Source organism: Saimiri boliviensis, chromosome 7, assembly GCF_048565385.1.
Source record: "Saimiri boliviensis isolate mSaiBol1 chromosome 7, mSaiBol1.pri, whole genome shotgun sequence".
NCBI lineage: Eukaryota > Metazoa > Chordata > Mammalia > Primates > Cebidae > Saimiri > Saimiri boliviensis.
The window spans coordinates 25,470,452-25,483,263 of record NC_133455.1 but is presented as its reverse complement, the minus strand read 5'-3'; the positions used below and the strand labels follow the sequence as shown (position 1 = coordinate 25,483,263).

At 40.4% G+C, this 12,812-nt stretch overlaps 1 protein-coding gene across 5 annotated transcripts in view; it reads right to left on the bottom strand.

The window, feature by feature from the left end:
* The window catches only part of PRDM4 (PR/SET domain 4), a 60,712-nt gene that overhangs the window by 41,064 nt on the left and 6,836 nt on the right, over window positions 1–12,812 (bottom strand). For all 5 annotated transcript variants that reach the window (XM_074402285.1, XM_074402286.1, XM_039471871.2 and 2 more), the window contains exons 4-8: window positions 12,242–12,427; window positions 9,814–10,608; window positions 4,077–4,226; window positions 2,586–2,704; window positions 371–456 (exon numbers count right to left, since the gene is read on the bottom strand). In XM_074402285.1, coding sequence (XP_074258386.1) covers window positions 371–456; window positions 2,586–2,704; window positions 4,077–4,226; window positions 9,814–10,608; window positions 12,242–12,427 — 1,336 coding nt within the window. The remainder of the gene's footprint in view (window positions 1–370; window positions 457–2,585; window positions 2,705–4,076; window positions 4,227–9,813; window positions 10,609–12,241; window positions 12,428–12,812) is intronic.

The window sequence follows — 12,812 nt, the reverse complement described above, 5'->3', positions numbered from 1 at the left end:
CAGCACCACTGTATGATAATAGCTCACACTCTTCAGTTCAAGTGATCCTCCCACCTCAGCCTCCCAATAGCTGGGACTACACAGGTATACCACAACACCAGCTAATTTGAAAAAAAATTTTTTTAGAGATGAGGGTCTTGCTGTGTTTCCCAGGCTGGTCTCAAACTCCTGGCCTCAAGCACTTCTCCCACCTCAGCCACCCTAACTGCTGGGATTAAAGGTGTGAGCCACCATACCTGGCTGCCTTAGGCTTTAAGTACATCCAAGTATTGGTGTAATTTGGATTCTTAACTCTTCTCTCTGTCATGCAAAGCTTCCTACTGAAAAACATCTAAATGGTAACTATTTTTCTCATCCAGACTACACATACCTGGCTCTGCGCACAAACATCATCCAATTACATTCATTTTCGTCAGTTGTGATGATGCAGAATTCTAGGACACCGTTGTGGTATATCTGCCAACAGAAAACAAACACATATGTCAAATACACTGTCGGGGACCGTCCGGGACGGGTAGGCACATCTGCCGGGGGTCTCTCGACCTGCAAGAGGGTCCCAATACCTGGAAGAGAGAGTGCACGGAAGAAAGGGAGACAGAAAGCGAGGCGTCTGGAGGGCTGGATAGGCTGTGCCTAAACAGCAAATTTTATTTTTCGAAGGCCAGGAATAAATACACTTTCTTTGCTCTGGTTTACGTCATTGCAAGAGGAAATGCAAATCTATACCTTACATGGCCTATACAGTAGAGAAGTCAGATACACAATCAGTGGTTGTAAAAAGTAACAAAATTTCCTGCGATCACAAAACTTGTTTACATCCAGACATTATTCCTCCTGGCTGCAGGTATCTCTGGTTTGATCTTGTTTTAGAACTGAGATATGAAAAGGTTTTCTGGTTTTGCTCATCAGAGTATCTTTTAACCAGATTCTCCTTTGTCTGCTCCTGACTCAACTTATCTCAACTCCCCCATTCAGGAGTCTCTGAGTCAGGGATCAAAGCCATCCTGTATGGGGGCATTTGCTTTGCAAATATCCCCACAGTTAAACCATTATCTAGGGTACAAGGCAGTCAGGCAAGTAAAGAAAAGTTTAAAACTATACTTAAAGAAAGAGTCATAAAGATTAAAAGCAGAAACTGGTTGCTGTTAGGGAGTCACTCGGTCTCGCAGCACCGCATAGTTTTAGGCCCAAACGATATCGTGGTTGATATTAGAAACTGATCATCCATCTTTCAGTTCCTTTTTCCAATACCTGGACTGCCTCCAGTAGGAAACTGTGTTTGGGATCAAACTCACCGTATAGTGAGACCCATGCCTTTTGGGGGGTCTCACACGGGAATGTTCCCCACAATACACTGACATGCAATAAAGTACTACACTACAGTTAGGCCAGCAATCATCTCATTTACTCATTTGCAGTAGCTTTCCCAGTTAGTGTGAAAATAAATTCCTGCCTTCTCCAACATGCTATCATTTCAACATTCTCCCTATTTCCAGCAATACCATAAAGACTGTCAGAGATCTACAGCCAGTGCTCAGTGAAGAGATTAATGTTTTGATTATTTACCCTTTGCCTGGAAAAGACAAAAAAAATGGTCTACCTGTCTTCATCACCTATCACATGGTAGGCACTAAATGACTGCATGTCCATTAGAATCATTCCTTCTCATTATTTTCCCACTTGGGCTTGGCATTCCAAATTTAAAGTTCCCAATGACAGTGGTACCTTACCTTTCCAATGATCACAAGACACATTTCCCCCTTACTAGAATTTTGCAAGCATCATTCCCAACAGATGTCTACGTGAAAATCTTGCAATTCTAACCTCTCTCATTAGAAAACTACAAGAATAGGCCAGGCGCGGTGGCTCATGCCTGTAATCCCAGCACTGTGGAAGGCTGAGATGGACCTCACCTGAGGTCAGGAGTTCAAGATCAGCCTGGCCAACATGAGGAAACCCTGTCTCTACAAAAATTAGCTGGGCATGATGGCAGGTGCTTGTAATCCCAGCTACTCAGGAAGCTGAGGTGGAAGAATCACTTGAGCCTGGGAGGTGGAGGTGGCAGTGAGCCAAGATTGCGCCACTGCACACACCAGCCTGGGCGACAGAGTGAGACTCCTTCTCAAAAAGAAAAAGAAAAAGAAAAAGAAAAAGAAAAAGAAAAGAAAACTAGAAAAATAATCTTAGATTTTTATCGCAGAACTGTTTCCTAAGATAAATATTTGAGGAATGTTTTTAGTTGATTATAAAATAAGACTTTTATCATATAAACAAAGTCTATGGCCTCAGCTGTCACAAGTAATTAAAATGCATTAAATGGTTAAAATGATTGGATTAACTCACAAAACAGAGACAAAAACAGTTTGTCTTCTATTTCCAGTCACTGGTGTTTCGCTGTGTGTTGTAACTTGGCTACCAAGAATGACAGAATGTAACATTTTAAAAAAAAGTACATTAAATAAATGACTAACCAGTGAATGACACTCTATCAGTTCTGGCTGATTTTGACTCTTATCATTTCTTTTTAACTACCTCTAACTACTAAAAACAGCCAAAAGCCACAGAAAAGTTTCATCAAGACTGACCTTCCAGATATGGTTAACTGCCTTGTCTGTCCATTCTGCTACTTCCATGGAGTGACTCTGCTGGCCAATTAGAGGCCCAAAGCAAGTTCGCACAGGAATGGTTTCTCCAGTCCATACACCTGTCAATAGAAGGACACCAACTCCACAATCAATGATTTAAACAGCAGGATACAGAAGAGAGAGACGCTTCACCCATGCAAAGAATCTTATTTTCGGTGAACCTAATATGCTAGCACTCCTCAGAGATGGCTAAGCCTTGTGGGTCCTAGCCTGTAAATATATAAAATGTAAGGAACAGATAGATAACACAGGGCTCACAATAAATGCTCAGTAAGAAGCAGTATCAGAAATTCCTGAATCTGGTTTTATACATGTCTCTCCAAATACATTATTCTGGAGTTAAGCATAAAAAGTTTTAGCATGGTAACTCACAAACATAATGAGTCACCACTTGAGAGCCGAACGCAGGACTGCTTGAAGCTAGGAGTTTGAAACCAGCCTCAGCAACATAATGAGATGCTGTCTCTACAAAAAAAAAAAAATTTTTTTTTAATTTTTTTAAAAATTAAAAATGGTTCGGCTGATGGTTGCACATGCCTGTAGTCCAAGCTGCCTGGAAAAGGTTGAGGCAGGAAGGCTGCTTGAGCCCAAGAGGTTGAGGCTGCTGCACTCCAGATGTGAGGCCAATGCACCCCAGCCTGGCCAACAGAGAGCCAGTCTCTTAAATAAATAAAGAAAAAAGAACAGAAAATATTATTCTATTGTAAAAATATAAAGCAATTATAAAAATAAATCAAACTTCTAAAATCTTTTGTGCTTAAATCACTGTTCTATTTTACCTAATTTACTGTTTGGTGCTTTAAAATGACTCATGCCCAAACTGCAGCTAAAAGAATAATGAGTGCACCCTGTAGATGGCAAATTCCAGCAATACAAATGGGTTTAGTTCAAGCAGGTTAAATTATCACCGGGGTTGGTTTGTTTGTTTGAGACCTAATTTTATATTTCCACGTCACAGTAACTCAGAAGCCATGCTAAATTCTAATATGGCTAAGTAAAGTCTGGCAATCTACATTCTTTATTCCTTTTTCCTAAGGAGCATTATACACTTTACAAACATTTGATCTAAATTTGTGTCATTATCAGTGGTGAATTTTCCATGTTTCTATAAAAGAAACTAAGTTTTAAGAAATGTGTTATTAAAATAATTGTTAGTGGATGGGACAGCTGAGAATAAAAGTCAAATCTTCAAAGACTGAATCTAGAATTTTTTGCTTTACTTCATACCGATTCTAACAAAGGAGAAGTTTCCCAATAATGTTTTTGACTTGATTTATTGGACAAGACCAATATTCCCTAAAAGCATAAATCTTAAGCCATGAATTGACTTTTGGTCCAAATAATTACTAAATTATACACATCTACTTTCACAACTCTACCCTACAAGGGAAGAAGAGACGTAATGGTGTTTTACAGTTCCAAGGTTCTTACCAACTTCTGCTCCCACAATTGACTGACGAAGAACAAGCTGCTTTGGGAGAGAAAGTCTTGCTCTGCTCTCTATTGGAGTGTCAGGAACAAAAGTCACAGGTCCATGTTCCGGGCAGTCTGAGGGATAGGCACGGTCACAGAGAGTGCACCCTATAGATGGCAAATTCGATCAATACAAATGGGTTTAGTTCAAGCAGGTTAAATTATCACCGGGGTTTGTTTTTTTTTTTTTTTTTTGAGACGGAGTCTCGCTCTGTCACCCAGGCTGGAGTGCAATAGTGTGATCTCGGCTCACTGCAACCTCCACCTCCCGGGTCCAAGTGATTCTCCTGCCTCAGCCTCCCAAATACCTGGGATTACATGTGGTGTGCCACCATGCCCAGCTAATTTTTGTATTTTTAGTAGAGACAAGGTTTCCTCATGCTGGCCAGGCTGGTCTCAAACTACTGACCTCAGATTATCCACCTGCCTCAGCCTCCAAAAGTGTTGGGATTACATGCGTAAGCCACCATGCCCAGCACCAGGTTTAATTTAAATGCTACTAAAATGTATCCAGTAAGAAATATGGTTCTATTAGAGATATTCTGATCAAAGACTCATTTCTTTACACTAACATATATATCCATTCTTATACCACTCTTCAGACTTCAATAAGATCCGATTTTTTTCTTTTGATCCAACAGGACAAGTTTCCTATTCAGTGCATAACACAAACACTGATCAACAAATTGGCTGAGTATGGTGGTTCATGCCTGTAAACCCAGCAGTTTGGGAGGCTGAAGTAGGAGGATCACTTGAGCCCAGCAGTTCAAGACCAGCTTGTGTGTAACATAGTGAGATCCTGTCTGTTTAAAAAAAAAAATTTAAAAATAATAAAAGAAAAAATAGCACCACACTACTTCAACAAACGAGAACATTATCCCTTACACTAAGTAGACAAGTAATACATTTAGATATGATGCCCTAAAGTCCAAAAGATTCCAATTCTAAACTATAAGAGGACACTGAGTTGAAATGCTGTTAGTCATGCAGAGCGAAAATATGGCTACAGTGGTGCAGCTGGCTCTGACCCCAGTGACCTATGCTCTGTCCTGTGCTATGAACATAGGCCACTGAGGTCAGAGCCAGCTGCACCACTGTACTCTTTTGTTTCACTGTAAACAAGATGGTCAACCAGGTTTTGATGACACATTCTTAAGACGAAAATGATTTGCAGCCCATTCTTTCAAAAGACAGAAGTATACTCTAGCAGGCTTTATTTACTTAAAACTCCCAATTTCTTATTTTCATATGGTCTTTCTGCATTGGCAGAGAGGATGCTGCCTTTATATATTGTTCTCTATTCTTACCACAACTTCACTTTCACAAGCTTATGACTGTCCTCCTTCAGAAATCTTCTGCTCTATTCTTTACACTTTCCCTTCCACTCTGCTAAGTAACGGCATTTCCGATACTATTATTCAACCATTACGTTCAAACTCCAAAATTATTCACAAAATAGTTGGAATACATAAACCCTAGAACTATGGCCATCTGTCTGTCTTTTTTTTTTTTTCCTGAGACAAGGACTCGCTCCGTCACCCAGGCTAGAGTGCAGTGGCACTCCTGTTTCAGCCTCCTGAGTAGCTGGGACCACAGGTATGCAACACCATGCCCGGCTGATTTTTACTGTTTTTGGTAGAGATAGGGTTTTGCCATATTGCCCAGGCTGGTCTTGAACCCATGAGACCAGGTAGCAACATGGCAAATTGTCTCTATCAAAAATACAAAAAATTAGCCGAGCATGGTGGTGAGCTCTTGCAGTCCCAGCTGCTGGGGAGGTTGAGATGGAAGGATGGCCTGAGCCTGGGAGGTGGAGGTTGCAGTGAGCTGAGATTGCGCTACTGCTCTCCAGCCTGGGTGACACAGCCTGGCACTGTCTCAAAAAGAGAGAGAGAGAAAAAAAAAATTAACCATTGGCAAAAATGTAAAGAAACTAGAACCCCATCCACTGCTGCTAAGATGGTAGTAACATGGCATCACCACTTTGGAAAAGTGTGGCAGTCCCTCAAAAAGTTAAACATACAGCAATTCCACTCCTAGACAGATATCCAAGAACATATATTCATACAAAAACTTGTTCATGAAGAGTTCACAGCAGCATTATTCACAGAATCAAAAAGTAGAAACAATCAAATGCCCATCAACTGATAAATGGATAAACAAAATACGGTGTAGCCATATTACAGATTATTCAGCTCTAAAAATAAATGAAGTACAAATACATGCTACGACATGGATGAGCCATGACAATATTATAATAAGTGCAAGAAGCTAGATCCAGAAAGCCACGTATCTCATGATTCCATTTATATGAAACAACCAGAAAAGGCATATCCAGAGAGACAGAAACTAGCTTAGTGGTTGCTGAGAACAGGCGGAAGGAGGGAATGGCAAGTGACTAATGGGTATGAGTTTCTTTACAGGGTGATTAAAATGTTTTGGAAGGAGACAGTGGTGGTGGCTGAACAACCTTGTAAATATACTAAAAAACAACTAAATTGCACATTTAAAATGTATATATAAATTATATCTCATTATCACACAAACACTTAGAAGAGGTTCCATTTGCCCCCTTAGGAAAGAATCAATAAGTTTAGGCCACCTTTTACCTTCTACTAAATTAATGAGCCTTATGTTAATTACATTCTTGGATTGAAACATTTTAAAATTCTAAATTTGAGACTTGAAAAGGTTAAAACAAGTCTCTCTACCACATGGATTCTGTGGCACTGAACGGCTCTGGGCTTCCTCCTATTTTTGGCCCTCCTGTTGAGTCTATTTGGAAGCTCCACTTCTGTTGCTCTGTCTTGATATTCCTAGCCCTCTTCTCATTCCACTCTTACTAGATGATTTCATTCCACTTCTAGAGCCACAAATACTATTTTAATGTTGATAATCCTTAAATATTTCCAGACAGATCTCTCTCAGCTCCACACACAACTTTTCATGAAACATCTCTACTGGGTATCTTACAGACACAGCAATCAACATGTCTAAAACTCCACTATCATTGCTCCGCCCAAAATAATAAAAATAAAAATCTAATTCTCCTTTGCCTTTCACTATCCTACCGACTTAGTTGTTTGCTTTTTTTTTTTTTTTTTTTCTGAGACAGGGTCTCATTATCCCAGGCTGATACTGAACTCCTGACCTCAAATGATCTTTCTGCCTCAGTATCCCAAAGTGCTGGGATTACAGGCATGAGCCAACACATGGCCTTCTCTTGGTTAGCCAAAAACCAGGGTTTTCTCCTTAATCCTTCCCTCCTCCAACCTTATCCAATCAATAAGCTCAACTGGGTTCTCTATAAATGTCCTCCACTTTTTTGCATCCTAATTACCTCTACTCTAGGTTATAGAATCATCACCTTTCATGTAAATTATGGTCTCTTCCACACCTCCTTGCCTCTTAACAAGTTTATTCTCACACTGCAGCAAAGCTCTACCCCAACCCTCACTCCCTAAAACTACTGACTAGTCTTAGAAGACCGTTTGTGTTCTGGCTCCTACTTCGCTCTCACTACGTGACCCCTCTTCTCACCCTCGTTTTATGCTTCAGCAATTCTGAAACATTCATGATTTTTTCGGTTCAAGGCACTTACAGGTGCCAACTCCTGGGTGATTAAAATGTTCTGGAAGGAGACAGTGGTGGTGGTTGCACAACTTGTAAATATTCCTGACTCTCAACTGCCCATATCTTCCTTGTCCTTAAGGTCTGTGCTAACATGAATGTTACTTCCCTTGGTTGAGTCTTCCCTGACCCTTCCACAGCCAGGCTAGTTGCTCTCCTTCAGGCTACTTTAGTACCATGCACTTCATCCCATCTTCACACTTGTTATTATACTACAACAGTCTGCTATGCTTCCAGACTGTAAGCTCCTTAAAGGAATGTACACATAGCATCTGTTCGTAGATCATTCTACCCCTACATCTAGCAGAGGTTGGCACATAGTAAGCACTAAAGAACCAGATGTGATGACTCGCACCTGTAATTCTAGCACTCTGGGAGGTTGAGGTAGGAGGACTGCTTGAGGTGAGTTCGAGACCAGCCAAAGCAACATAGTGAGACTCCCACCTCTGCAAAAAACTTAAAAATTACCCAGATGTGGTGGTACACACTTGGGTTCCCAGCTACTCAGGAGGCTAAAGTGGGAGGATCGCTTGAGCCCAGTAGGTCGAGGCTGCAGTGAGCTGTGATCACACCGCGGCACTCTAGCCTGGGCGATAGAGAAACCCCATCAATAAAATAGAGTAAGCACTCAACATGCTTCCTGCGTGAATGAAATGTAGTAACACCAGTAAGTCAACTGTTTTTATATTGCTTTTTGTTGTTGTTGCCCAGTAAGAAAAACTTTTACATGCCTAAAAATAATTTACATGCATTCTGAACAAAAAAAAAAATGCACATCCACCTACATTTTTCCATAGGGTTATAAAAGTGACCTAATAATTTTTACAAGACATGTCACAAACAATGTTTCTAGAATTTACCCCTTTAACTCTCTATTTGTGAAACCCTGGGAGATACCTTAACTATTAATGGGCTAAGTTTACTTTTTAAAAAATTATATTATTATGATTATATTTCAGAGACAGGGTCTCACTTGGTTGCCCAGGCTGCAGTGCAGTATTATTCACAGGTGTGATCATAGCATACTATAGCCTGAAACCCCGGGCTCAAGCAACCCTCCTTCCTCAGCCTCCAGAATAGCTAAGACTATTCACAGGTGTGATCATAGCACACTATAGCCTGAAACTCCTGGGCTCAAGCAACCCTCCTGCTTCAGCCTCCAGAATAGCTAGGTCCACACTACCACACATACTAAGCTTATCTGCAAAATACAAAAATGATTACTTCGCGGGCATGGTGGCTCACGCCTGTAATCCTAGGACTTTGGGAGGCTAAGCTGGGTGGATCACAAGGTCAGGAATTCGAGACTAGCCTGGCCAAGATGGTGAAACCCCATCTCTACTAAAAATACAAAAATTAGCCAGGTGCAGTGGCAGGTGCCTGTAATCCCAGCTATTCAGGAGGCTGAGGCAAGAGAATTGCTTGAACCCAGAAAGCAGAGGTTGCTATGAGCCAAGATCATGCCACTGCACTGCAGCATGGGCAATACAGCAAGACTGTTTCAAAAGAAAACTGCTTCACATTTCATTTCTTCAGGAGGATGCTGTAAGAACCAACTAAATGTATGGCCGGGCGTGGTGGCTCAAGCCTGTAATCCCAGCACTTTGGGAGGCCGAGGCGGGTGGATCACGAGGTCAAGAGATCGAGACCATCCTGGTCAACATGGTGAAACCCCGTCTCTACTAAAAATACAAAAAATTAGCTGGGCATGGTGGCATGTGCCTGTAATCCCAGCTAGTCAGGAGGCTGAGGCAGGAGAATTGCCTGAACCCAGGAGGCGGAGGTTGCAGTGAGCCGAGATCGCGCCATTGCACTCCAGGCTGGGTAACAAGAGCGAAACTCCGTCTCAAAAAAAAAAAGAACCAACTAAATGTACATACATCATTTGGCTTACTTGAAAAGGCACCACATTAATATAAAGGACAATACCAAGGCAAAGAAAAGTTCCACAGTCTAATTACTTTCTATACCCCTTAACCAATGCAAAACTTTATGACTTAACTTGATAAGAGATGATGGCCCTTTTTATAAACATTTCCAAAAAAGAAAGGCTAAGCACACTCACAAATGGTAAACAAGGTTGCCATGTTTTCCTTGTTTGAATTGGAGTCTTCCATTTGCAGTGAAGGTGGTACAAAAGAAAGACTGTCTGAAGATACATCTACATGACCTGTCCCCATAGCAACCTCCTGGGTGATGGAGGAGACAGCCACCGGTTCTAGGCTGAGGCCAACTTCATGGAGGGAAACAGATTCTAGGGAGGCAAGGTTGTGTGAGGTAGAGAGTGCCACGCTTACAGAGTTGGTGCTCATGGCCACAGTGTGGATGGAGTCACTGAGGGCACTGTCAGACATTCCATTGACCCGATTTGCAATGTGGTCTGTCTCCATGACCACAGGGAGCTCCAGGCCATTCCCATGAATGGGTATCACACCACCATGTCCTACAGTGTCTGCTGCAAGGTTGTTGCTCACAGAATCCACAGACAGAGGTTCATGACTTCTGGAGCCATTTGGGATTTGGGAATGCTCGCCTGCAACACCATCCATTGTCAGCTCTTCTGCCATTCCATCTGTTGAAATTGGGCTGGTAACCCTAGAAACATTCTCCATAGTGATTGCTGTGTCCAAGGCCACCTCATGGCCATCACTGGAATGAAGACTTTGGGCACCATGTGTGTTCACAGAGCGAGAGTCTATTGAAACAATGCCTGGTTCTAATCCAACATTTCCATTGGACTGATAGGGATCTAGGGCTGAAGGGTTATTGGTGATAGATAATGCTGTATTACCATCAACATTTATAGAGTTGGGGTGGATGTACTGAGGTGGTGGTCTGTCAGCTAAATAAGATAAAATGCCTGTGTAAAGGAAAAGATGAGATATCAGAGACTTTTAGTACATTATTAAAGAATTCCAAGTACTAGAAGCTATTTCCTGACAAATATAACTAAGTTCAAATAATCTCCTGTTTCCTTAATCAATACCTATATTTTTAGCAACATACCTATAATTGAGTTTTTCCTGTAAAACTCCAAAAATCCTACAAAAATTAACTATGTGCCTTTGAAGCCAACTGGAAATCACTAATATAAATGCTGCCTTTAATATACATATGGTTGCAATTCCTGAGTCCAAGGGAATAAAATTTGCTCTAATTATTAAAAGGTAAAATGATTTAAAAACCAATCTTCTATGTGTAAAATAAAACTTACATATCATTAAACTATCATAACACATTAAACTATTTAATACAAAGTCACAATTGTACCTGTTTTATTAAAACAAAAAAAATTAACACTTGTACTTGGGAGGATGTGGTGAATTACTTACTAAACTGCCAGTGAGAAGGTAAACTACTAAAACTTCTTTGTGAAGTATATATATTAGGAACCTCAAAAATGTTCATACCCTCTTATACAAGAAATTCCACTTAAGGTAATCTTCTCTAAATCCATTTTGTAAATATTATATACAAAGATGTTCATAAGAGCATTAATTACAATGGTAATAAAAACCGGAAAAACCAAACTGTCCAAAAATAAAGATTAATAAACCATTAACTATCCATTCAGTAGAAAGTAATACATCATTAAAAAGGATAATTATGAAAACCATGTAGCAGCAAAGGAAATGTCTAGGTAACAGCAAAGAAAGTATGGTCTTGGGCCAGGCACAGTGGCTCACGCCTGTGATCCCAGCACTTTGGGATGCCAAAGTGGACAGATGGTTTCAGCTCAGGTGTTCGAGACCAGCCTGGGCAACATCGTGAAAGCCAGTCTCTTTTTTTCAAAAAGTTATTTATAAGAAAGAAAGAATATTTTGGTCTCAAGGCAGGCATGTACCTGTAGTCCCAGTTACTCAAGAGTTTGAGGTGAGAGGATCACTTAAGCCCAGGAGTTCCAGTCTAGCCCGGGCAACATAGTGAGACCTCACCTTCCTTAAAAAAAAAAAAAAAAAAAAAAAAAAGAAAAGAGAGAGAGGAGAGAGAAACATTGTGGTTTTAATTATGAAAACTGGAAAAAAAAAATACCTACACACTAAAATAAAAAGCAGGAAGAAGTACACCAAAAAGATTGGTGATGGGACTGAGTGGTTCCCTTCCCTTATTTGCTAAATTTTCTGCAATAAGTATATAGTAATTTTATAACAGAATAAAAATTCTAATGAACTCTAAAAAACAATGACACTGTACCAAGACTCTATAGTGCTTGACTGGAATGGTAACTGCAGAATCATAAACACTAAATGAAAGAGATACCGGAGGAGAAGAAAAATTATGTGCAATTAAGAAATTCAACTTAGTCAAACCGTATTAATGTTACATGAACATTCTAAGAGGAAAAGTACATAAATGAAGATATTTTTCCTGCCTAGAGATTAATATCTAAGAGTGATAAACAGAAAAAAGTATCATTCAAATTTTCTGGAACTAAGATTAAAAGGTGGCTCTGTTCTCTTTTTTCTAACATCCCAAATAACTGTGACACTTACCAGGTAGAATGGTTCTGAAATAACTGCTCTCCAGGTGAGGGTAAGGTGGTGGAGGTAGGGTGTAGTTTCTTTCAGGTAACCCACACATCACCCCTCGATCCCCAATACCCATTGGGAGCATTAGAGACAAAGCAGAAGGCAGAGAGCTCAGGGAGGGACCCAGGTTTGGAATTGCCACTGGCAGGCCTACAAAACAAAATGTTTTTTCTCAGATAAAACAAAATACAAAATTAAAAATTCTCACTATACCACTGGCTGAACTCTCAGAAAGGTTTTTACATATGGGCAAAAACCTCACCTAGTAGCCTTTTTCATCCTTAGATGACATGCAAACATCCACAAACAGGCCTCAACAAAGTAGTCTTAGTCTCAAAGATAGTTCTTAAGTTAGTTTCAAAACTGACAAGTTGATACTCCAATTGTCTGTATTGCACTTAAATACCAAATTAATTAATTAATTTATTTATTTATTTTGAGACAGAGTCTCACTCTGTCACCCAGCCTGGAGTGTAGTGGTGTGATCTCGGCTCACTGCAACCTCTGCCTCCCAGGTTCAAGTGATTCTCCTACC